This window comes from Paracoccidioides brasiliensis (assembly GCF_000150735.1).
Source record: "Paracoccidioides brasiliensis Pb18 unplaced genomic scaffold supercont2.12, whole genome shotgun sequence".
NCBI lineage: Eukaryota > Fungi > Ascomycota > Eurotiomycetes > Onygenales > Ajellomycetaceae > Paracoccidioides > Paracoccidioides brasiliensis.
In genome coordinates this window covers 566,698-590,682 of record NW_011371369.1, presented here as the reverse complement: position 1 = coordinate 590,682, position 23,985 = coordinate 566,698, and the positions used below count along the sequence as shown (strand labels likewise).

General features: G+C 48.1%; 9 protein-coding genes across 9 annotated transcripts; 5 read left to right on the top strand and 4 right to left on the bottom strand.

Annotated features, from left to right (window-relative positions):
* Positions 1-489: 489 nt before the first annotated feature.
* On the bottom strand, positions 490-719 carry PADG_12351 (uncharacterized protein; the record flags this gene model as incomplete). Its single annotated transcript, XM_010764891.1, has 2 exons — positions 490-501; positions 561-719. The coding sequence occupies 2 exons, from the start codon at positions 717-719 to the stop codon at positions 490-492; spliced, it is 171 nt and encodes a 56-aa protein (XP_010763193.1).
* A 285-nt stretch (positions 720-1,004) lies between these two features.
* Positions 1,005-2,789, top strand: PADG_07763 (uncharacterized protein; the record flags this gene model as incomplete). Its single annotated transcript, XM_010764728.1, has 6 exons — positions 1,005-1,085; positions 1,178-1,334; positions 1,394-1,589; positions 1,661-2,146; positions 2,208-2,602; positions 2,752-2,789. The coding sequence occupies 6 exons, from the start codon at positions 1,005-1,007 to the stop codon at positions 2,787-2,789; spliced, it is 1,353 nt and encodes a 450-aa protein (XP_010763030.1).
* A 1,651-nt stretch (positions 2,790-4,440) lies between these two features.
* Positions 4,441-7,455, bottom strand: PADG_07762 (pre-mRNA-splicing factor cwc22; the record flags this gene model as incomplete). Its single annotated transcript, XM_010764727.1, has 1 exon — positions 4,441-7,455. One exon carries the CDS (start codon positions 7,453-7,455, stop codon positions 4,441-4,443), a length of 3,015 nt encoding a protein of 1,004 aa, XP_010763029.1.
* Positions 7,456-7,942: 487 nt separating this feature from the next.
* Positions 7,943-8,289, top strand: PADG_07761 (uncharacterized protein; the record flags this gene model as incomplete). Its single annotated transcript, XM_010764841.1, has 2 exons — positions 7,943-7,999; positions 8,104-8,289. The coding sequence occupies 2 exons, from the start codon at positions 7,943-7,945 to the stop codon at positions 8,287-8,289; spliced, it is 243 nt and encodes an 80-aa protein (XP_010763143.1).
* Positions 8,290-9,429: 1,140 nt separating this feature from the next.
* PADG_12350 (uncharacterized protein) lies at positions 9,430-9,915 on the top strand (the record flags this gene model as incomplete). The annotated part of the gene is made up of 2 exons (XM_010764890.1): positions 9,430-9,485; positions 9,636-9,915. 2 exons carry the CDS (start codon positions 9,430-9,432, stop codon positions 9,913-9,915), a joined length of 336 nt encoding a protein of 111 aa, XP_010763192.1.
* An 874-nt stretch (positions 9,916-10,789) lies between these two features.
* On the top strand, positions 10,790-14,479 carry PADG_07760 (uncharacterized protein; the record flags this gene model as incomplete). Its single annotated transcript, XM_010764726.1, has 2 exons — positions 10,790-10,974; positions 11,212-14,479. The coding sequence occupies 2 exons, from the start codon at positions 10,790-10,792 to the stop codon at positions 14,477-14,479; spliced, it is 3,453 nt and encodes a 1,150-aa protein (XP_010763028.1).
* A 1,720-nt stretch (positions 14,480-16,199) lies between these two features.
* PADG_07759 (uncharacterized protein) lies at positions 16,200-16,943 on the bottom strand (the record flags this gene model as incomplete). Its single annotated transcript, XM_010764840.1, has 1 exon — positions 16,200-16,943. One exon carries the CDS (start codon positions 16,941-16,943, stop codon positions 16,200-16,202), a length of 744 nt encoding a protein of 247 aa, XP_010763142.1.
* A 1,257-nt stretch (positions 16,944-18,200) lies between these two features.
* PADG_07758 (uncharacterized protein) lies at positions 18,201-18,873 on the bottom strand (the record flags this gene model as incomplete). Its single annotated transcript, XM_010764725.1, has 3 exons — positions 18,201-18,334; positions 18,454-18,681; positions 18,753-18,873. 3 exons carry the CDS (start codon positions 18,871-18,873, stop codon positions 18,201-18,203), a joined length of 483 nt encoding a protein of 160 aa, XP_010763027.1.
* Positions 18,874-20,419: 1,546 nt separating this feature from the next.
* PADG_07757 (uncharacterized protein) lies at positions 20,420-23,839 on the top strand (the record flags this gene model as incomplete). The annotated part of the gene is made up of 1 exon (XM_010764839.1): positions 20,420-23,839. One exon carries the CDS (start codon positions 20,420-20,422, stop codon positions 23,837-23,839), a length of 3,420 nt encoding a protein of 1,139 aa, XP_010763141.1.
* Positions 23,840-23,985: the final 146 nt, after the last annotated feature.

The window sequence follows — 23,985 nt, the reverse complement described above, 5'->3', positions numbered from 1 at the left end:
ACAACAATTACTTGACAACTTCCCTCCTCATTAACCTCCTTAACTCATTTATACACACTGATACACTGTTTGGGGTGACGGGTTGAACGAGGATCCTAGATGTTAGACCTGGAATATCCATCCGGAGGACTCTCTGTCTATCGATCGATCAAATGCACGAACAGGGAACCAAAGCCCATGGGCAGCCTCGTTTTTGAATAACATCCCACTGGTTGTAATTCGATGATAGACGCACTGTGGCTGCTGTCCAGCATTCCATCTTTCCCACCCAATAACCTTGCTTGTCTGGCTGTTGAGTTATCCTAATCTTGAAGCGGAGGAGGGCTAGCCACCTGAGATCCACAGAACACCTGCCCTTTCTTACCTTTCCTATACGTTTCGTGGGGTAGTTTCTTCTCTCTGGGCTGATCTCTTGGGTGGTTTTGTTGCCAATTTGTTCTTGTTTTAAAACCCCGTTCATTCTCTCTCTGGTTGTTTTGAACCCAACATTTACCCATAAGTCTGCAGTCTGCCGTTATATATATAACTGTTCTTTTATGTGTTACGCCCATTTCACCTACAATCACCCCCTCCTCCGGCCTGGAACTCCCATCTTGCGAAGCTCGTTTCGATTTGATCTCCCTGCTCGCCAACATCTCTTGTCTCCCGCCTTGACCTTCCCACGAAATCCCTAAGTCGAAGTGCACCACTGTCGGAATCTGGAATAGATGTCTAGCCATATCGATATCCTCCTCTGACCACCTTCTGGCCTATCCTTTGCAGTTCCTGGAGAACTTCGTATTCTCTGTTTGCTACCATTTCAAGCGGACCCATTTTACGAAGGCTCATTCCACCAAGCGACGGGACGGCTCAAATTCTGGCACCTAGACAGCATCCTTTGTCTCAGCATTCCTGAGGGCACTAATCAGAACGGATCCTTCCTCAGTTCCATTCAAGGAGCATTCTAGCCCCTCTGTGTTGAGTAGCTTTAACTATATCCCTCCTCAACCGCCGAAGAAACAGCCATGCCAATCTCAACAAGACACCGAGATGGCCGGAGGCATTCTCGGTCATCTGATGAAGAATATGTCGTTTTTATCCAAGGTGTAAGCTCTTTTGTTTTCTCTTTCCCCATGTCATCCTCCATGCCGATTATCCGCGGGAAAAGGCGTTGATTGTTGGCCCCGCTCCCTGATAGATCCCGCCCCAGTGTCGGTGGCAGGAACTGAAAGATCTTGTACGTCAAACTGCACTACATATACGACAGGCGGTAGTTTACGATGATTGCAACGGACACCCCACCGGACTAGGACAGATTATCATTAAGAATGAGGATGAAGCGTGGCGTACTTACCGTAAGCAACAGCAACGAAATGGTCGTTAATGTCGATTTTTTTTCTGACCAGCTCTATAGACAGGTTGTCAATCAACGGGTGGAATGGCAATTGCTTAACGGTTACGCTATCACTCGCAAGTGCGCCAACCAAACCCATTGCAGGGCCTACCAGGAGTCCATCCACAGGCAGAGTCCCATACACTGCTGGGGGATTCTCGAATCCTCAGAGATGTGCACCCCCGGTTTCGACCGCGACAAGCACTATGCCCCCTGAGTAAGTTTTGATAGGAACTGTCAGGCTTTCTCTACCCACTTGATAGCGCATGGGCTTACAAACAAGAGCAGGAATCTTTCGCCCCCTCCGCCCTATGCTCCATCACCAGAGTATTCGCACTTTGTCACCAATACAAATACGCTTTGTCATACTCCACTCGTTTCCTTTACTACGGATGTACTAGGTTACCAGTTCCCCGTGATTTACCCCAGTGACATTCACTTTCCCATGCAAGCCTCGGTTCTAGGCCCGCAATTTGAACCCTCGCCGATCGGAGTCCACAGGTATTCCATATCAACTTGTATCCAGCCCCTTTACGAACTATATGGTCACATTATACCCCGTCAAACCTGTAATGCCAACAACAACGTTAACATACCTTGCGAAGATTCTAGAATGTCACCCTCGTGCAGCATATTCATACAGAATCTTGCCAGTGACACCACGTGGCAATATTTAAAAGATCATCTTCGGAAAGCGGGTATTGTAGAGAGATGCGATATTCGCGAAGATCGAAAAGGGGGGGGTCGTCGATCAAGGGGATATGCGACGGCAACGTTCCGAACGAAAGAGGAAGCAAGAAGAGCCATCACGCTTTTTGACAATACATATTTCAAGGGATCAAGAATTCGTGTTCGGTTCGATCGGGGATAATGGACGAAGCTGCAGCTTTACTGGGAATGGTGGTAGTAATGGTAACGCGAATGGGAGCGGTGCGGACTCTCCTTCTCATGTCGATCGGAACAAGAATATGGCTGAAAGCGGAAGCACAAATGAACGTGGATCTGGATCTGGATCTGGAAATGGGAACAGAGATGGGAACGTTGTGAAAACGAGTTCATCAGTAACCGCACCTTCACCAACCGATCCAAAGTCACCCACGGTTGTGACTAGTTCTGTGCCGAAATCCAGTGAGTCCAGGTCCCCGAAGAGAAGTGAGCCATTAGTCGTCAACGGATCGAGGGTTGGATTGAGAGCTGGGAGATCCAGAGGCGAGAAGGTTGGCTGCGAAGGTATGTCTTCAGCTTCAAATCGTCCTTCTTCCCCGCGTGTCCCATTCCCAGTTATAGCCATACCTACCTCTTCCACTCAATTATACAACCGCCCACTTTTCCCTCCATGTTTATGTCCACATCATTTAACATGCCACCTGTACATCCAGGTGAACTTGGGCGAAAGATCCAAGAGATTCAACTGTGAAAGAAACTTAAGAAATGTGGCTCTGCTCCAGCGGAGCTACTTACCAACTTTCTTTGCTTCACCTGTGGTACGTACCATGGTGACACACTTACATCAGTCCCTGGAATATTCGATGGCCTGCAACCAGCGCACCAGGTGGTTGCCTTTAACCATCGGATGGAGGAATATCTGTGACAAATGACGAGTCAAGATGAAGAATGAAAGGAGCCAAAGGTCGAGAAGGCGTGTGAGGTGACTGATAGATGAAAAATACCCAAGTTACATCCTATGCTATGCTTGTCATGCTATATACTGAAAGTGACATGGCCCTGAATGAGAGCTATTTTGACTAATATTTATTATTATTCAATTTGAAGCTGGTGAAAGCAGATTTTATTTTTTTCAGTTGATCTCATATGTTGTTTAATTTTAGTTACACTTTCACAATCTTCACTTGTCAATTTTTAGATAATATAGTTCTCAAGCAGATGAATTAATTCTTTAAATAAGCAAATTATCAAGATCAATTTTCTATAATTTTTAGCATCAATGTTGTAAACAAAATGTAAAAAGCTTTAACTATAAAGATGAAGATTTAAACTTTATAATATTTATTATTATTAAGCAAGAATTGCTTTCAACTAGTTAACTAATAGTTAACTAGTTAGTTAGTTATATATAAAACTTTATACTTAACTATTTAAGGTTTTTTAATTTAACTTTAATTTTTTAATTAAGTAACTTATTTTTATAAAAATAAAATAAAAATCAATTAAATAAAATAAAATATTTCTTATTTATATAATTTTTGTTTTTTATTTTTATATTAAAACTAAAGTTTAAATATTTAATAATTTATAATTGTTAATTTAACTTTTAATAGTTTAATTTTTAATTTTATATAGTTGTCATAGCTCAATCTAGAGGCATGATGGTAATAAGACAAAAGCTCAATTCATCTATCTAACTAGGTAGCTGCAACGAAAATACTAAACTGAGGATTAGAACGTGGGAATGAGACGAGCAGCCGAATAATATAAGGTGGTTGGGATCAGCCTATCCCATATTACCAGCGACAGCGCCGTAACAATCATTAGCCATGTTGATAAAGAATAGATACATGTAAGTTTGAGTATTGAGAATGCACATATTAACTTCTTAAAATGAAAAGAGTTATCAATGATATTTTAAGAAAGAAAAAAATAATCTGCATCAAATCTATTCTTGAAATGAGCAGAATCTAAAATAAATTGAAGTGACATGCATGGATAAAATTAGATGGACATTCAATAGTTTTGAGGATGAGAAGAGGGAATAATAAACTTAAGTACCAAATTTTATAAAATGCAGGATGGTTCATGCAAGGGCCTACTGCTACAAGAAACATAAGAAGAGCTTCAATAAAATATAATCTGGTGATATATGCGCCAAACCAAGCACCATCCAAACCGAAAGCAATGAAAAGAGATAAAAAAGAAAGCAAAATGGATTACTAAAAGACAAGAGTGAAAAAAAAAAAAAAACATCAATTCTTTCTTCAAGATGCTGAAAGTTTATTAACCATCACACAAAACATTTCAATGACCCTTTTCCTTTCATCTTGTGCCCTCCCCAACATCACCATCACCGTCTCCACGCTTCAATAAAACCTTACCCTACCCCACAACTGCAACTACAAGAAATCAGCCGCCCTCGCTCGCCCACCAGACACCGGGGCTCGAATCGGAGACCGGGACGGAGATCGAGACCGAGACCGTGATCGAGAAAATGAACGTCGCCGCCCACCGCCGCCACCACCACCACGTTGCACACGCCCCCGCTTTTGCGGAGTAACAGAGCGACGAGGCGATCGCGAACGAGATGTGCCATCCCTTCGCAAATACCGTGGAGATGGGGAAGGGGAGCGGTGAGGGGATACGGACGGGTGTCTATTCTTGCTTCGGCCTCTGTGGGTTCTGGTGCGTGGAGGGGGCGTGATTGATCGATGGCGTGAGCGGTTTCTGCCGTCTTTTTGTTGTTTTCGCGGCGGTGGGGAAGGGGAGCGGTGCGGGGATACGGACGGGTGTCTATTCTTGCTTCGGCCTCTGTGTGTTCTGGTGCGTGGAGGGGGCGTGATTGATCGATGGCGTGAGCGGTCTCTGCCGTCTTTTTGTTGTTTTCGCGGCGGCGGGGAGCATGAACCGAAGCGAGAACGGGAGCGAGAACGGGAGCGTGAGGGGGAAGGGGAAGGTGAAGGTGAAGACGAATGTCGTCGTCGTCCCCTACTTGAGCGGGGCGGGGGAGATGGGGAGCGCGAATATGACGAGACTGAGTAATTTCTTGCTCTGCGGCCGGTGCCATTGGCTTGGCCGCGGCTGCGGGGTGGGGTGGCTGAGAGGGGTGGTGAGCGCTTGCTGCTTCGCTTGCCGGCAAGTGCTTTGCCTCTCGATTCGTCCCTTCGGGTGGGCGGCGATCGACGGCGGACGGGGGAATATGAGACGGATCGAGATCTGCGGGATGCAGGAGATGGGGATCGGGAATATGAGGGCTGTCTGCCCCGGCGTCTGGTTGGTGGAGACCGGGAGCGGGAGCGGGATGGGGTGTAGCTTCTGTCTCTGCTCCTGCTCCTGCTGGTGCCTGGGGATCTAGGCATAGACGAGGGAGAGCGAGTGCGCGAACCTGACCTTCTTCGACCACGAGAAGGAGAACGGGAGCGCGAATAAGAACGGGACCTCGAGGTGCCGGTGTATGATGAGTAACTTGAATATGAGCTGACGGATTCCGAGTCGGATTCCGCTGCTCGCGCAGGTAAGGCGGGGATGGATGGCTTCGGCATATTTTTCAAATGCTCACGCATCCCTTCTGTGAGAACACCCATGCCGATACTTGTGAAGTAGTTGATTGAGAAACGGGTGTTTCTTGGATTATCAGTTGGGAACAATCCCTCAAAGCTGGGCTTGAGTATTTCATCGTTGAGAGTTGCCTGTAGTTTCGTCATTCCAAGGACCTCTGTGAGTTCCTGGAAGAGAATCTTGATGAAGATACGGCTGCTGGATGTCGTCTCTTCCTCATTAAGATGCACTATCGACAACGCATGCCATCCAATAGCGTCCGAGCTGAACATATGTCCGAAGAACTTTGCAATATTCCGGAGCCGGTTCGTTTCGTAGCGGTGGATGGTCTCGTAGTATTTGACAAAGGCAGCCTCGTACAAGTCTGCCCAGAGCCTGTTGAGCTTCGCAAAACGCTCCCCGATCAAGCCGTAAAATTTGGAATAAGTCCGTTCCTGCGAGCAACACTCTATAATCATGGACGGAAGCTCCGACTCCTGTCCTGGCGGCAAGGTGATCTTTATGAGCTTGTGGCAGCATTCTTCGAAATCAATACTCGACATGATAGTAAGATAGATCGTCCGCCGCAGATTGACAAGATCCGTATTGCTCTGGTCCTTGATATCCATCTGCTTGTCCTGCTCATCTTCTTCTTCTTCATCGGAGCTGTCATCCGTCCCCTCCTCGTCATCATCTTCCTCATCACTAACCTCACCCAGAATCTCGGCTTTCAGCTTTTTATACGCCGTCTCATGTTCCTCCCACTGAGCATCGTACTTGAAAATATTGAGTCCATCCTGGACATCGATCTCGTCATCAAGGCTCACGCGATGTGTGATCTGGTCCTCCTCCTCGACAAGATCGAGCTCTTCTTTGATCGCAGGATTATCCTTGTAATGATCCTTACGGACCTGGAACAACACCTCGATCATATATTGCACACGTTTATCAATATCTGCCTCGTGGAGAATATTCCTGAACTGGTCAAACACCGCCAGCGCAATCGGCCCCCCCATTTCCTCCAAGAACTGCCCGACCTCCCTTGTCAGCCCAACGGCGATCTCCACGCTATCATCCGTAGGCTTATGAAGCAAAAGAAGGAGGATCTGCGCCGCGACCATCTCATGTGCCACCTGTTGATTGCACAGGTGCGCGATAAAAGTAGTCGACGAGATACAAACCGCTTTATCATTTCGCTTGAAAGCCTTGCGGAACTGGACGATGAGCCGATTTAGCAAGAGCTCACCGACCTGTGGAAGTTTGGTGTTGACAATCGCAGCCATGGCAGCGTAGATGGGCGTGAAGGGCAAACTGGCCGCCTGCGCCTTCATAATACTTCGACAAAAAAGACCCCTTCCCCGGACGAGGTTTTCGCCAAAGAGCTCGGGGACGATATGCTTGATATTCGAGACGTTGACCTTATTGATTAAACCGTTGATGGATTTCTTGAGAGCCTCCCATGCCATCCGCTGATACTCCTTGCTAGTTTTGTCCGTGATCTGAGCTTGCAGTGCTCTGAGTTTCGCAGGGGGAATATACGTTCCGCCAGAGCGCATATTCAGCAGCTTCTCATATTCCGCTTTTGCAGCAGCTTGCTTCTCTTCTTCGGTAAGGGCTTTCGCTGGAGCGTCTCGTTTTCGCAGCCGTTCCGCGAGCTGTTGCTCCCTGTCCCGATCCATGGAACGATCGGTCTCGCCATACGGCCCGTGAGGCCCGTCTCGAGAAAATCCATTTGGAGGAGAGCGTCGTCGGTCAGGTGAGGGGGAGCGAGAGGGTGGTGACCGTTTTCGAGCACCAAGGGGCTGGGGGGAGAAGGATACGCCCGGCGGAGGAGTTGGCAGGCGAACGGCTGACTGTAGCATCATTGGATCTTCCATTTTCTCAGTAATATGTGATGCTCTCATGGCTGCGTTCAAGTCATGTTTCGATATGGCTGTCCACTCGAGTCCCTGAAAGGAGAGTGGGTTGTTGATGAAGTTGTTTTGTTCGCAGGGCTAAAAGATTCGTCTGTCAAACCGAAAAAAGTCTAGCGCGTTGTCTCGTCACGTGATATAGAATTGCCCGCTGTGGCTTTCGTAAACAAGAGAGGGGGATAAACCCCCCGAGAAAGGACGGGGGAAGAATTGTAAAATTGTCCGACTCAAGCTCTCTAGACGAACTTTGTGGTCGAATTTGTCGCACGGGGAGATCCAATTAGCGCGACTTCTGATTCATTACACTCGAATCCCAATCCCAGACGGGCAGCTAGATATTCTCGTCGCAGTGATGGTTGATACTCCCATGAACCCCCCCCCCCTTCTTTACAAAGAGTACATCGCTAATCAAGTATTTACACACCAGTCTGGACGTCTCATCGGGCTAGCCATGCTTTTAGTGGCGACGGCGGTTTACCTATACTACACAGCATGGACTCTCCTCATGGTATGAATTCACCACAAACCGCGAAACCCAAACACACAGGCAAAACAAAAGAAGTTGACAAGTCGGGGAAATAAAAAAAAAAAAAATACTAATGGAACCAATAGCCCTTCGTTGACGACGGCCATCCACTCCACGACCTCTTCCCGCCGCGAGTCTGGGCGATCCGCATCCCCGTTATCCTGACTCTGCTCGGTTCCGCAGTCGTCGGAACATTCCTTGGCGTGGTTATGATTCGGAGTAATCGGAAAAAAGCTGCGAAGGCGAAGGCGGCTGCTAAGAAGAAAGCGTGACGCTTGAGTTTTTGATGCAATTTTTTTTTTTCCCCTTCTTTTTCTGTCTTTGTTCTTTTTATTCTTGCGAATGGGGTTTTGTGATGCGCAAAGAACCGATAGAAGGGTACTCAGTAGATGGAACGCGCGAGTCAGGTTGAAATATCACTGACTGGGCCGGATGGTTGGGATCATTTGCTCAAGGGAATACCCGATTGATTGTCATCGCCGTATATATCTTAGAAATATGATATGCGTATGCGTATGTGTTGCCTGGCCCTTTTCATTCAGGGCCTGTCTGTACAAACGTGTCATCCTGAACAGATTTCCTCCGAAAATAGGTATCATCCTCAAACCACCTGATTGGATGAGGTTACGAGTTAGGAGTTGGGAAGTGCAGTTCATCTGAGGGCGCAGGCTGCTAGCAGTCCAGCTGGATTCTGGGAACCCGAAGTCCAGTTATCTCATGATGCTGCTGGTTATTCTACTGTATCATCACGCCCGCGATACATCTAGGATATGCCCTTCGTGTGATCGAAGCATTCCTCCACGTCACATGATCATATATGACAGTCAAACAAGGGCATCAAGTTTTGCCGCTTGGACAGAGCATCCCAGGTGGAAAAATGTGTACGTACCTGATAACTGGAGGATGCTCGTGGCAAATGGAACGGAGTATCAGAGAAAGAAACAACGAGCAAATTGAAGGTGGAGAACGGGATACGGGATACGGGATACGGGATACGGGTGCCAATTGCCTTGAAGTCAACCTGCCCATTTCGCGTTTGTCTTCTGCTTGCCTTTCCCTGCCTTGCGCCCCAATATTTATTATTACAATTCCCAAAATAACGTAGTTATTGACCAAACGCTCTTCGAGGTCTCCAGCGTGACAGACTTGGATAGTAAAGTAGTTAGTTACCAGAGCTGTGTAGTCCAATTTCAGTAAATCCGACGTTTTGGCTAAACAAACCAGATATATATGGCCTGTTTCTCTCTCTGCTCCATCCGAGACAGAAAGGAGCGCATGAAACAAGGTGTCCAGCGTAACGAGGGAGCTGTCTAAGATGGCGAGAGAGAGAGGGGGTCCTCCGGGCTCTACCTATCAGGACGCCTCTCAACGCCCCCTTTAACTTACCTGGACTTGAGAAGCCGTACCCTGAAATGACCTGGGAAGGTACTTACAGGACATCAACGCCAGTCAGGGAGTCAGGGGGGATGTGCCTTTCTCCTTTCTCTCCCCGAGGCGTTGTAGAACCTTCCTTACCCCTTTCACCATCCATCTTCACACCCTTCACACCCTTCTGCCCCCCTCTGCCCCCCCTTCTGCCCCGGCTGTTGTGGCTCCTACGTCATAAGCACGTGTCCAGTCATGTGGTGCCTGATCGGTGGGCCTCCTCTCCCACCCTTTCTTCCCTCTCCCCCCCAGAGGTAAGGCTGGGATCCATGGAACCAACCATCGCCCCTCTAAAACGCACTGCAATGCCAAGGAATTCCTTACATAAGCGCTGTTCCAATGGAGCCCGCGGTCGGTTGGAACGCCGGTTGGGCAGCCAATCACGGGCTGTATCCCGTCACCTGGCGCGGAATGGCGGGAGCCGCGTCCCCAGCCTATCCATGGGTGTGTCATCCTCAGGTAGCAACTATTAAGTAGTTGGTGAGCGAGTGAGTGAGTGAGTGAGTGAGTGAGTGAGTGAGTGATTGATTGATCAGAGTGAGTTAGCTAGTTGGTTCGTTGGTGGGTACCATCAGTAACCAACTAGTTAACTAGTTAACTAGTTAGTTAGCTAGCTCACGAACCATCAAACCAACTGCTGGTTAGACTCTGGTTGCCCCTCTTGTCTTGCTCCTATCTGCTATCTACAACAAACAACTACAACTACACCTCAACAACACCTCTGCATCAACCTCTGCAACACCTCTGCAACACCCCTGCAACACCTTTGCAACACCTCTGTGCTGTTCTCTACCACTGGACTTCCCCCGTGGCTTCGACCGTCAGCTTGCCCTCGCCCTATTGAACCACCACCATCGTCTTCTCCGTACCTTGGTAGCTAGCAGCTATCAGCCGGGAGCCGCTGTTTCTGTCTACGCCTATTTATTCCCCCCCCCCCCCACCCCCTCCCCGCTCTACAGACCACACATACCTATTTTTCTCCTCCGTACCTTATAGCTGCCTATAGCTGCCTATAGCTGCCTGCATAGATACCGCCACCTCACTTCTCCTAATCTTGAAGCTATCATACAAGCTATATTTCCAGCGATATCTGGCATATCCATCCATTACCATTATTATCAGCCGTGCTCGTCTGCTACCATCCGTCGTCTCAGGCTGGTCAACCGTTTGACGGGTTATCCTACGATACCTTGCTCTGCACCTCCAAATATCTTCTCGTTCTTCGAGAAATTACCAGGCGCGTTGCTTACTTCCTCACAACACCTTTATATTGCCTCGATCCTATCCGCAGATTTTCTGGCCTTGGGGTGGCCGCCTTTCCTCCACTAGAACCCTACCGCCTTTTGGATGCCCCCAGCATCTACACTCTCCCGCCGGCACAAACCCCCAGCGACCAAGTCACCCCTGTCCCAGCAGCTCGGCACACAGCCAGAACCACCCCTCAGCCGTCAAGCTAAACGAAAGGTCGGGAATGCCGTCGGGAGAGAGGATGGGGCTGCCAAAGCCGAAACGAAGGAATTTCCAGACGATATGTACGTTCAACATCAACCTGTCTCCTTGTGTTGGTTTTTTTAATTTTATTTTTTAATTTTAATTTTAATTTTAATTATTATTATTATTATTATTATTATTATTATTATTATTATTATTATTATTATTTGTTTATTTTTGGTGTTTCCTCCATCGGGTTCTCCCTTTGCAACTCGTATAGAGCTCTTGCATGAATATAATATAATACACGTATATATCTAATCGACCCTCTTTTGCAGAATGTTCTTATCTCCACCTACAGAGCCAGACGACATCCCCAGCCAATCCCAGCCAGCGGAGCAACAGCAGCCAAATCATGTCGTTTCTCCCGTCTTGGATGCTTTGAATTCACTGGGTGGCCATGACGGTCATGATACTGCTCATCGAACGGATTCTTGGGCCAAGTCCATTCCCTTTGGGAAAAGTCCCCCCAATGATCTTATTGATGGGCTGAGTATTAGCGAATCACCTCCCCATCTTGCCGCACCTGGCGACAAGGGAGGTTTCAGCCACAGCACCTCACCAGCCTCACCACCCCTGGGGAAATACCGACCCCTGAGGCATGGAAGCGGAAATGGAAATGGAAATGGACATGCGAATTACGCGCCATCAAGATACCCATCTGGGGATAAACATCAGCGGTGCTCTTCGAGCAGTCATCCAATGAACCAGATTCCCCTGCCTCATCTGCCCCAACCGCACTTCTATGCCGCCCCTGACATCGAGATACCACATTTCCCAAGCCCGAATATGCGGGCATTAGGGGAATCTGGTTACACTTTCTGTGCTTTCGATTCGATTGCAAATCCGCATTCAACAAAAACAAACAAGGTTGGCAGCAATGTCGTATTAGTTGGTCGTGATGGCTGTTTGGAAATTCTTGGCATGGAAGGTGATAAGATTAAAGTAGTTGGGAAGCTGGATGGTCTGACTGGAAGAGTGCTCGATGCGAAGATTTTGACCTGTGCATCCAAAATTGATCCTTTTGCATCTTGCCGGCCGCTGGTGGCAATATCCATACACGGCCCTGCACTCGCACCTGAGGATGGCGGTGTTTCCTCGTCAACATCTTCAGATCATGTTGAAATAGTACCGGCAGTCTCAACCACACAATCAAAGCGTGGGGAGCATCCCCACGTGCAAACTCGAGTCCAAATATATTCTCTCAAGACACAGGAGCATATTACGACGTTATATTCAACGAAGCCGGTGCCGTATCTCGATTACTTTCCTGGCTTGCCAGCGTCTGCTTCGTCGCCTGTAGGGAACCTAAAAATCCATGCCAGCGGTAATTTCCTCGTCATTGCCTCTGGGACTAGTGGTGAGGTTTTTATTTACAGTGTAGCCCCCAATTCGTCTCCAGGTGCCTTCCAGTGCCTTGGGAAAACGTGGACTAGTATGAAGTGGAAGGATACTCGCCGGTATTCGAGCTCATCAAATTCAACAACTGACGTGGACGATTACCAGTCAGATGCCAGTGGTCCATCTGCAAACCCCGAAACCCCAATTGTATCTCTTAGTGGTCGATGGCTAGCTGTCGTTGCCCCTTCTGCCTCGCACCGAGTTTCTCTTCATGGAACTATTCCTTCACATCTGATCCAGAAGAAAACTTATGGTTTGGATAGCCACACACCTCCCTCGCGCCCTTCTGTGACCTGCAGCGTTGACTCGGGAGAAGGAGAAAGTCTGCTCAATAAAGTAGCAAGAGGTGTCACGCAGGAGCTATTCAAAGGCGCTCGGTGGATTGGGGATCAGAGTGTCCAAACTTGGAATAGCTACTGGAATAAGGACGGCCACTCGACGCAGGCTACCAGCTCTCGTCGTCCTTACCCGTATGACACGCAGATGGGACACAACATCCTCCCACCAACCCATGCCCCTGACACTCAGGCAGGGCTGGCAGGCGAACCCGACCTTGTGTCGATCATTGATTTGAAGAAATTAGAAGAATCCCAGGATGTTAGATCATCCTTCCCTCTTCCAATTGCAACATTCCAACCGCCAAATGGATGTAGTTTTCTCTCGTTCGCACCCAGTGGTCTCATGTTGCTAACCTCCAGCAAAAAGGGCGATATACAACATATCTGGGATCTCATGCAGGTAAAGCACTGCAGATCGCGAGCATTTATATCAGATGACCTCACTTCAAGCGGAGTCACTTCCAACCCTCCGGCCCTGCACGTCCGGCAAGTCGTGCGATATGCCCGACTGACCACCTCAAGAATCGTCGATGTTATCTGGACTGCTCCCACTGGAGAGCATCTGGCAATTATCACCAAGAAAGGCACCGTTCATGTCTATGACCTTCCACGCTCTGCATTCCAATGGCCACCTCCACGCCGCGTTGTGCCGTCCAAGACGAACCATAAGGATCCTTCTACCGGCGATGATCATGAGGAAGCTGCTCCCAGTAACCCGTTCTCTGCAGCCATGAAGCTTGTGGGCGGCACGACTCAACCCATTCTGGCTGCTGTACGAGGCCGTGCCCCAAGTGTCGGGGCAGCTTTTTCAGGCGGCGCAGGCGGGTTGGGACTCACAGCTGCCACAGGTGTGCGTGGCGGTGGTAAAGTTGTGGCCGCGGGTCTAAGTAAATCAATGGGCGCGGCAACAGGTACCGTTAACACCTTGCGGCACGTAGGCGAGAACCGTCTACACCTGTCCGGTTTCTCTAGAGATGCTGTACCGGCGCGTGTCACCTGGCTTGACAACTGCAGCGAAGACGAGCCGATATTAGCCGTGATTGAGAGCGGGACTTTCAAGGCGTATAGAATCCGACGGAGTCTGGCGGATGGCAAGAATAAACAGAGCCACTCCGTCATTGGGAGTAAAGTGTCCGAGATCCGACTGCCGGCCAACGTGCAGGTACACAGTGGTCCCGAGCAGGCACAGGCACAGGCACAGGCGCAGACTCTCGCACTGCCAAGCATCCCCATCCCAGTTCCCGTACCTACCCCCGTGTCCGTGCCCGCAGAACCTCACGTCTCCGGCTTCTGGACCCTACCCTCCCAGACCCTCATGCGGCGGGGCAGCGGCAAGCTGAAATCCCAACCGCTCTCTCAGGCCGAGATAGAAGCCAACGCACCGTACCAGCCCTTCCATACGGACCGGAGGGTGAATCTCTTCGTCTATCCGCCCGGTCACGAGGAGCATGCCAGCATCCAACAGTCAGAGCCACAGGCGGAGCCGTGGGTCTTCGGGAACACGATACCGGGCATAAAACTTAACCTGCGCGCTTCTATGCATGATGGAGGGGATGATGAGGGGGGTGGTCGGGATGGCAGTGCCGGTGGTGCTGATGGCGGAGGGGAGATAGAGAGTATGATCAGTCTTGGGAATGAGGGGGGAGATGTTGAGCATGTTGTTATTACGGCGAGGAGGAAGAGGAGGGGGGGGATGGGTTCGTCGGGGACCGCCGGTGGTGATGATGCTGGTGGTGGGAGGGCTGAGGAAGGTGGGTTCTTTGAGGATGATTGTGATGTGTTGGATTTTGCGAGGGATCGGGTATGATTATTTATTTATTTATTAATATTTTCTTTTTTTTTTTGATTTTGTGGTTTCCCAATTTTACAAAGGGTTTTCTTCTTCGGTTTGTTTATTGGGCTACCCTTGCGAGATTTGTCTTTGGTTTCTCTTATATTGCGCATATATACATATATATACATATATCCCCTTTCTATCCGATGCGCTGTTTCTTTTCTTTTAAATATTCTCTCCGTTGGCATGTGGGCAGGTTAGATTTTTGATTGTGGTGTTGGGCAGATCATGCTCTTTTGTTCTTTTGTTCTTCCTTATTTTTCTCTTATGCTGGTACCTACAGTACGGCGTTTCTCAAGAAACTGTCCCCTGCAGTCTGGGAGACATCCATGATGTGGGCCTCTGATATATGCATTGTTGCTTGACATTGCGAGGTGGGCTTGATGCAATATAGGTTTTTACTCTCACTATTCATTTCCTATCCGCCTTTTTTGCATTCCTGAGTTATTTTCCTGTGGTGGTTTTTGGTATTTGGGATTGCACATAACTCTGACAGATTCTTTGAATTTTCAGATGGTTGGTGTATTTGGGCTTATGATATGGGAGATGGGATTTTGGTACATGGCGGATTGTATGTACATGTTCTATGTTCTATACTCTATGATCTATCATAGGTTCTATGTTCTATACTCTATGATCTATCATAGGGTCTATGCTTTCATCTATTGGATTCGTGCTCTCCGTTTGCTTAATTTGTTTATGATCAGATATATCCATGAGGAACTGACTGAAGTGGGTTTATTATTGTTTGATTACCGCTATTGAGTTTTATGCATTGAATTGCTGGCATCTTCATTTTCCATTTGTCAATCGCCGATATTTTTATTTTGTTTCTCATCTCTACTTCATTTCAAATGTTTTAATAGGGCACTCACATACATGCTTTGGAACTTAGACAATCCAAATCAACCCAACACATATTAGCCATAACCATCCTTACTTTCCTGGATAAGAAGAGGGAAGATATATATAAAAAACTGTCATCTGCACCTCCATGAAGTCAGTCATCCGGGAAAGCCAGTGTCCTACCTGCAACCGTCCCTACCAACCGTCACTCTCGCAAGGGAAACGCAAACATCACAACACGACACGACACGATCTACATGATAAAGCAGACAAGCTATTGATATTCCCCCTTGTGAACCCCGTCTGTCACATATGAACATAAAGAGTATAATATAGCACTTCCCATCCGCCCAGCCGTACTCAATCAAGCCGCTCGCTGGCCTGTTGGTAATTGGGTGGGTGACCACCAGCGAATCTGGGCTTTCATGTTGTCCTTTTATCCATTTCCCTAGCGGTAAACTCATCATTGAGAGATATTGGTAGAACATTGATAGACATCGGCCATGACTATTATCTGCAAATGGCACCTCGACAGTTCTGCGAGGGTGATTCATGATGGATCTGGATATTTCGAAGGGGGTTCGAATCATGTAATAGATATCCGACGGACTTCTCGCATACGAGAGGATGGATGGGGGTATCTTCTTGCTAGAATTGGAAGTTCAATGTTTAATAGTTTTACGGAGACATCATAACCAATGCCCAGGTGAGATGCGACCCCCCTCTCATGAAGGATGACACATGCATGCATGGGAAATGGAGAACGGGGAGTTCCTCAAACCCACAATCCCCCTTCAACCGACAGAAGAACATCGCAGTTAACACAATAGCCATCTCAACCCATACCTCACCTCTCTCCATTCTCCTCCTCCCACCATTCCCTAAACACCTTCAACCTTTCCGTCCTCACCCTGGCCATCTCCCGGCCAGACTTCGTCTTCATCATCCCCTCCAGTTTCTCCAACTTTTCTCCAAAATGCTCAATCGCATGATCCAACTCCCAGCAGCTCCCCCCTTCCCCTTCCCCGCCACCAGCCCTTCCACCCCCCTTAGCCCCCAAATAGGTAAAACATCTCGCAATCCCCACCGCACCAAGAGCATCTAGCCTGTCCGCGTCTTGCACGATAGCTAGCTCCGGATACCCTTCTTTATCAATGAGGCGGCGGATTAGATCTGGATCCTTCACTTCAGCAGAGAAGGACACGTGCGAGATGATTTTTTTTACTCTGGCTGCTAAAACCGGATTAGCGCCATTGGATAGCAGGGCATGGTAGACGACATCATTGCTGCTGCTGCCGCTGCTACTGCCGCTGCCCGAGTGAGACGGAGAGGGAAGATACTTCCTATCCTCAACGTCATGGAGGAGGGCCGCCAGCGTTATGGCAGTGTCATCCATGGAAATTGTAGACGATGGGTTCCTGGCACGCTCGGAGGCGAGGAGCTGGTGTGCCAGGTGCACGACGCGGTGGACGTGGCGTGGATTGTGGGACGGGTCGTGGTTGCGCATGCATTGGGCCATGTAGGCGGTCATGCGGCTAATGAGAGTTGCGGGATCGGCGGTCTCTGTTGCGGTGGTTGTGGTTGTGGCCATGGTCGTGGTGGTGGCACTCACATGTTTGTGCTTGGATGAGGAGCACATTATCTGGTTTATTGATTTTGTGGAACCGTCAAGGCGTGTGGAGAGAATGGGATTGAGGGTATGGGATTGTTGGTATTTTGTCGCTGTATTCGTTCATAACTTTTTGGGATTCAATTAGTTATTTAAATCGTGCTTGAGGCAGGTTACCGGGTGTAGACAATGACAGACTATTTTAGCAGAGTGATTCCGCTACCGGCCTGGACATAGAGCAGCGTAGGGTGCGGTTCTCATATTAAATGATTAAAATGCCATTATAACTATCTGCTCCTAGGACGAACCAATCGTATTGGTATGGTCGATATTGATTGACAAAGCAACCTTGAAAATGAGAGTCCAGAATGGGCTCTCTTTTCATGGATATGATATATTATTTACGTGAGCAGGTATTTTGGCAGACAAGGCTGGCGATAATAATTTCTGACTGCATATCGTCAAGTAAAAATGAAGAATAATAGGAATGATAATCATCATAGACGTCTTGTTAACTCTTGAAGTTGAAACGGGAGCGGGATATGATGTCAACCCCAGACGCCCATCATCGTCAATTGGGCGCTTGTCACGAAATCCTGTAGACATTCGAATTTCTGACACCAGCAGGAGAAGCATTGAGGGATTGTACCTCCGATAGCTTCTCCAAGTTTGATTTAAAGTATTCATCTTAATAATCTACGGGTGCAAGTTAGCATTTAACTGTTTTAAAGCACTCTATGCCATTTTATAAAAGAAATGAAAAGCATCGTTCAGTGTCGAGGAAGATTTTGCATAACCATTTGGAGCAGAAATAACAGAATAAGGGATATCAAATTTCAAAACTGTCACGCGAAACAGTCATGACATTTATCAGACAGGGTTAACTTCCGCCAACAAAGCCAAAAAATAAATAAATAAATAAATAAATAAATAAAATAAAATAAATAACTAAATAAAACAAAAACGAAAGAAGCAAGCCGAATCAAAATTATCATCCCGCCTGAACACACAAGACTGAGTAATTAAATTTCCAAACTGGTAAATTAATAAACAGACAAGAGATTGTGTAGTGCATTCCCTCACTTTTCGCAAGTGTGGGAGTTTCCACTCATACACCATTAAGCCAACCGCCAAGCTACCAGGCAGTTTAAGGCCAGCGGGGTTTTTTCTTTTTTTTTTACAACACGGCGATTGTAGGGTTGGAGGCACTGGTTGTAGGTTCAGGTTAAAGTGTCGCGTTTAGAGAACAACAACAGCCATCAGGAGACCGATAATGCCAGCGGCAAAGGATCCGAGTTGGACGTCAATTATACCAGCACCAGCGGATGGGGTTGTTGAAAAGTTGCCGGTCGAGGTACCGTTGGCAGCTGACGCTTCGTCAACACCCATCGTTAGCATCTATCTGTAAAATTGTTCCTGTAACAAGACTGGGATAGCAATGGAGGGTATCCCGGATCACTTGAGTTAAAGGGATAATAAAGAGCTGCCTTACTAGTAGTGGAAGCGCCTCCAGTGCTGGATGGAGTTGGGGTAGTGCTGGAGCCCAAGAAGAAGTTGTTGATGCAACTGCTCTGGCACATCGCGTAGCTTCTGATATCATCTGGGGATCCGCTGCCTTGTATGCAGCTCATTGCGCAGTTGTTGGTCATGTTTGCCATAATTTGGTTGGGGCAGGGAACACCAAGGCACATCGCCTGACAGCAGATATTACCCGTGGGGCCTGTTCGGAAAGTCAGCAAGATCTCGAGATATGCAAGAGATGTATCAAGCGCAATCGTCAGGTTGCCATACAGGCGCTAGCGCACATAACATTTGGAGAGAGAGAAGTTGTAGAAGTAACAGGGGCTTCCTGAGGCAGAGCGGCGGCAGAGGCAAAGAGGCCAGCAAGGGCCATAAGCGTAAAAAACTTCATATTGGCGGTATTCGGGGTGAAAGAAGGCTTGAAAAGATAGTAGTAAAGAATTAAAATAGTTATGCTCGTTGTATTGAAACGGATGGGAATAGGCAGGAAGACGAGAAAAAGGATTTATAGGAAACGAGTGACTGTTTTCTTTTTTGGGGGGTAGAAGAAAGAAAATCCACGTTTTGAAACCAAACGAAAGGACCTGTTTTATATGAGGGAATAGGAGAGGGATCTGAGAGACAGCGCGTAACTTTATGCCAGGCGCTTTGGGGGTCGCACCGCACGATCGGGGCTTCTCTGGGGTAAACTACTGGAACCATTCCTCCATGCCCAAACCCCTTAAACCTGCTCGTCGTGCTCTCTTGAAGGGCCAATGGGGGTTCTTCGGTGGCGTACATAAATCATTGGTTGTGTAAACCGAGCGGAGGGGTCATATGCCGGCCATCTATTTTAGCAACGCCCCTCGTGTGTTCACAGTGAATAATTAGTGACACCGGTCGAGCTTGTCAGGGGCCACTGCGATAACACCAGATTTTGCCCCCTTTTTTATTTTATTTTATATTTTTTGGGTGTTTTCCATAGCTCTCTCTCTAGCAGAAGCATTTGGAAACTGGGGGTTCTGCCCACTCCTGTACGCGATTAAGTGTGATGATTCCTGGTCTGCGTAGGTTGTAATTTTTGTCATGCACTTTTCCTTGCTTTTCGGATTCGACTCCACAACCAGCTGCGGTTGGTCACCATATTTTCGGATGGTTTTGCCACAGGGTTTGGTAGAGTGGATCCATGCGTACTGTTCGAGAGCCAAAAGCTGTCTCAAACTAACCCTGACGGTTGGTGCCGTTGGCTTCTCTGCCTGAAAAAAGGATCCCAACGAGCAACGAGAACCAGCTAACCTGACTCAAGGACTCCATCCTGCCGCGGTAGATAAGTACCAGGACGTACACGTATCAATTAGAGGCCATGAAGCAAAATTCAACGGGTGTGGTTGGGCTCCCGCTGCGATGCATCTGAGTAAAATTTGAGGATTTCAGCACCGGGAACCAAACTCAGGATGAGAGCCGCTGTCCACGGGTCGCTGGAATTCCTATCATCCAACCCGGTTTAACATGATTCATCAGCGTTCCTTTGCCCCGTAGCACGAGCGTGAGCCAACCAGCGGACTGTCCCCGGTTGGAACGTAACCGAGGAATGGGAACATGGAATAGTTTAGTTTATTCGGATCTTTGAACGTGCTGATTAACAATAATCAATCCATGACGACCTGTGACGTTGAGCTCAGAACATTGAGTGCCACGGCCCGGCGGACCCGTGGTTACATCAGCAACAGCCATGGACGACGCGCCGGCATCAAGCCTCGAAGAACGAACTAAAACACCTGGAAGACAACAACCGCTGCTCTTCACAACAACTCGACATGGAACCGTTCAACTGCGGAGGAGAACGTTGGTTACGGAGTAGATGCTCGGAGCCTCGCTGCTAGGGGTGCAATAAGGATGATTTATATGGCTGGCTGCTGAGGCTTGCGTTTTCTTTCTCCTTGCCAACCAAAACAACAATGTCCACCTCCCTTGGCAGCGGGTTCAGTGACATCGGTGACGATGCCCTGCTCGCTGTTGCCGACGACAGAGCCCCATACGCTGATCCCACGCCCGCCAGCTCCGAGAGCCCTCGACCTCCCAAACGGAGACGCATAATAAGTGATGCCCAGTTGGGGCACGAACGGGACGTGCATTCCTCCGAGGACGAGGAGAGTGCCCGTCAGTCAGATTCTGACCTGCAGTCCTTGCCATCGCGTCGCAGAGAACCGGAGGTCAGATACAAGGACAAAGCAATTGCCAAAGCAGCTGCTCCAAAGTACAAAATATATCAACCGAAACACCCAAGGCCTCAGGAGGCGACATTTGTAACTCAACTTACCCAACCTCGCTCCAGCCCATCGGCACTTCGTGGCCCTCGATGGAAAAAGCCCGATCAGGAGGTGCGTGCTGCAATGCCCGCCCCGCCACCTGTTGTCTATGAAAATCAGTCGAGTATTGGGGGGATGGATGATGATGTAGAAGATGATCTGAAAGCAGCCATTGCAGCATCTCTGGAATCATTTAACGGCGAAAATTCAGGAGTTGTGGAACTTCCGCTTAACCCCAATGCTGGAAATCCCCCAACCACAGCTCCTTCTAACTTTGGAGCTCAAGGTCTCCCTTTTGATCTGGCAGATGTCCCTGATGACGCTTTTGACTCTTCTATTGGTTCTTCACCTAACTCTCCAAAGGAGAGGCCTAGAGTGGGCTCATCACATCATCAACCCTCCTCCGCTGAATCTTCATTCCAGCAACAAGGGAGTTCTCAACAAAAGAATTTACGGCAGATGACATTGTTTGGTTCCCCAGCTCAGACCAACAGACCTTTGGAATTATCACGAACTGGGTCCCGTAGCTTACCCCTGGCGAACCACAACGAACTTCCAACACATCACCAATTAGATTTGACTACCATAAGGTCTTGGATATATCCGTCAAACTTGGGCAAGAGAAGAGAATACCAGTTTAATATTACCCAACGAGCTCTGTTTCACAATCTACTCGTGGCCCTCCCCACTGGGCTCGGGAAAACTTTTATTGCTGCTACTGTTATGCTGAATTGGTTTCGATGGACCAAAAATGCCCAAATAGTTTTTGTCGCTCCAACAAAACCATTGGTATCTCAGCAGGTTGCTGCATGTTTCGGTATTGCGGGAATACCCCGGTCTCAAACTGTTATGCTTACTGGTGGTACAGCACCAGCAATCCGGGTCGAGGAATGGCAGAGCAAAAGGGTTTTCTTTATGACACCTCAGACCCTCATCAATGATCTCAAAAGCGGACATGCTGATCCAAAACGGATTGTTCTGCTGGTAGTTGACGAGGCTCATCGTGCCACTGGAAGCTATGCGTATGTGGAAGTGGTGAAATTTATCCAACGGTTCAATAACAGCTTCCGCGTACTTGCGCTAACAGCAACTCCTGGGTCAACGGTAGAATCTGTACAAGAGGTCATTGATGGCCTTAACATTGCTAAAGTTGAAATACGGACGGAAGAGTCACTTGACATTCGCGAGTATGTTCATGCACGATGTGTGGAAATAGAGACTTTTCAGAATTCTGATGAAATGGCTATGTGTATGGACCTTTTTTCCAAGGCCTTGCAGCCCGTCTTGGATAAACTTCGAACTCAGCAAGCTTACTGGGGGAGGGACCCCATGGCTCTTACGCCGTACGGCCTTACGGTTGCAAGACAAGAGTGGATGAGATCCCCATCAGGTAGAAGTGCCAACGCTGGAGTCAAGTTCATGATAAATGCTATATTCACGGTGCTCGCCAGTCTAGCTCATGCAATAGATCTTCTGAAATATCATGGTATAGGGCCGTTCTATCGCAACCTCATTTCATTCCAGAGCTCCTCGAGCGAAGCAGGTGGTGCTAAATACCGCCGCCAAGTCGCAGACTGTGATAATTTCAAGATTCTGATGGCCAGAATGCGAGCGTGGACAAACAACGCAGACTTCATTGGACATCCAAAGTTGGAGTACCTCAAGCAGGTAGTATTAAACCACTTCATGGATGCAGGAGATGGGGCTGCTGGTGCTACAGGTGAAAATCCTTCAGACACCCGCATAATGGTGTTTGCGCATTTTCGTGACAGTGCAGAGGAGATCGTTAGAGTGCTGAAAAGGCACGAGCCAATGATACGTCCGCATGTTTTTGTTGGGCAAGCTGCCGCTAAGGGATCGGAGGGGATGGACCAGAAGACTCAGCTCGATATCATCGAGAAGTTTAAAAAAGGAACATATAACACCATTGTTGCTACTTCGATTGGCGAAGAAGGTCTTGATATCGGTGAAATTGATTTGATAGTGTGCTACGATTCGTCTGCCTCGCCTATTAGGATGTTACAAAGGATGGGCCGAACTGGGAGGAAAAGAAGAGGAAATATTGTCCTTCTTCTTATGAAAGGCAAAGAAGAAGATTCTTACATCAAAGCGAAGGATAATTACCAAAAGATGCAGCAGATGATTGCTAGCGGAACTCGTTTTATGTTCCACTACGACAAGTCGCCACGAATACTTCCCCGCGATATACAACCTTCAGTGGTGGAAAAACGAATAGATATCCCAGTGGAAAATTCCACGACTGATTTACCCGAACCATCAAAGCGTCCACGCGTTCCGAAAAGACCACCCAAAAAATTCCACATGCCTGATGGTGTTTTGTCTGGCTTCACCAAGGCGTCTCGTCTTAACGGTAAAATTGGGGGAAATGACCGAGCCTCCCGTACCCTTCCACCCAAAGTCGTTGAGACGATTGATGTACCCTCCTTGAATGAGGTTCTTCTCTCCTCCGAAGAGCAGAGGGAACTTGAACATAGATATCGCAACATTGGAGGCACGACTCCCCAGTTTATCCGTCGACCGCGTATTGATGTATTCCCAGACTTGCAAAGGTCCTACCGCCCCACGAAATTCGTGAAGCACGGGAACGTCACACGTCGACTTGTTAAAGCGTTTCGAATTATGAATTCTTTAACAGTAGACTGCGAAGGCCGCTTTCGAGATCATCTACACCCCGCCGACTTATTGCCTGCGCGACTTCGAACAACACCCTCTTCCACTCCCTCTGAAAGAAGAGGACAGGGCGCTAACTCAAGTGCTGGTGGAACACATCCCGATCCACCCGACTTGGAACAACAGCAGGAAGAGTTTGTCGATCAATCCCAGCCCTTTTCTCCGCTCTTTGGCTCTCCATATTCCCAGCAGCGTCCACCGCATAACACGTTTTTCAACTCTCAAGGTAGCGCAGGGGATGATCCCGAGATCCCTGATGTGGATACCCTCTTTAGGCAGTTTGTTGGAAAGCGGAAGTCGGACCGGCTAAGTCCAGCACGGGAAATAAGAAAGAAAAAGTATATACTTAGTGATGATAGTGATGATTTTGACATTTAGGATTTAATCGGCCTTGTCTTGGTCGAGGTCTGGTTGAGTTCAATTCCCTCGGGTGAGAGATGGATATGCAACTACATCACCATCAACCCCGGAATATCCAATAGGTTTTATCCAGCGAGAGTTTTGATTTTCGATACTATTTTGAT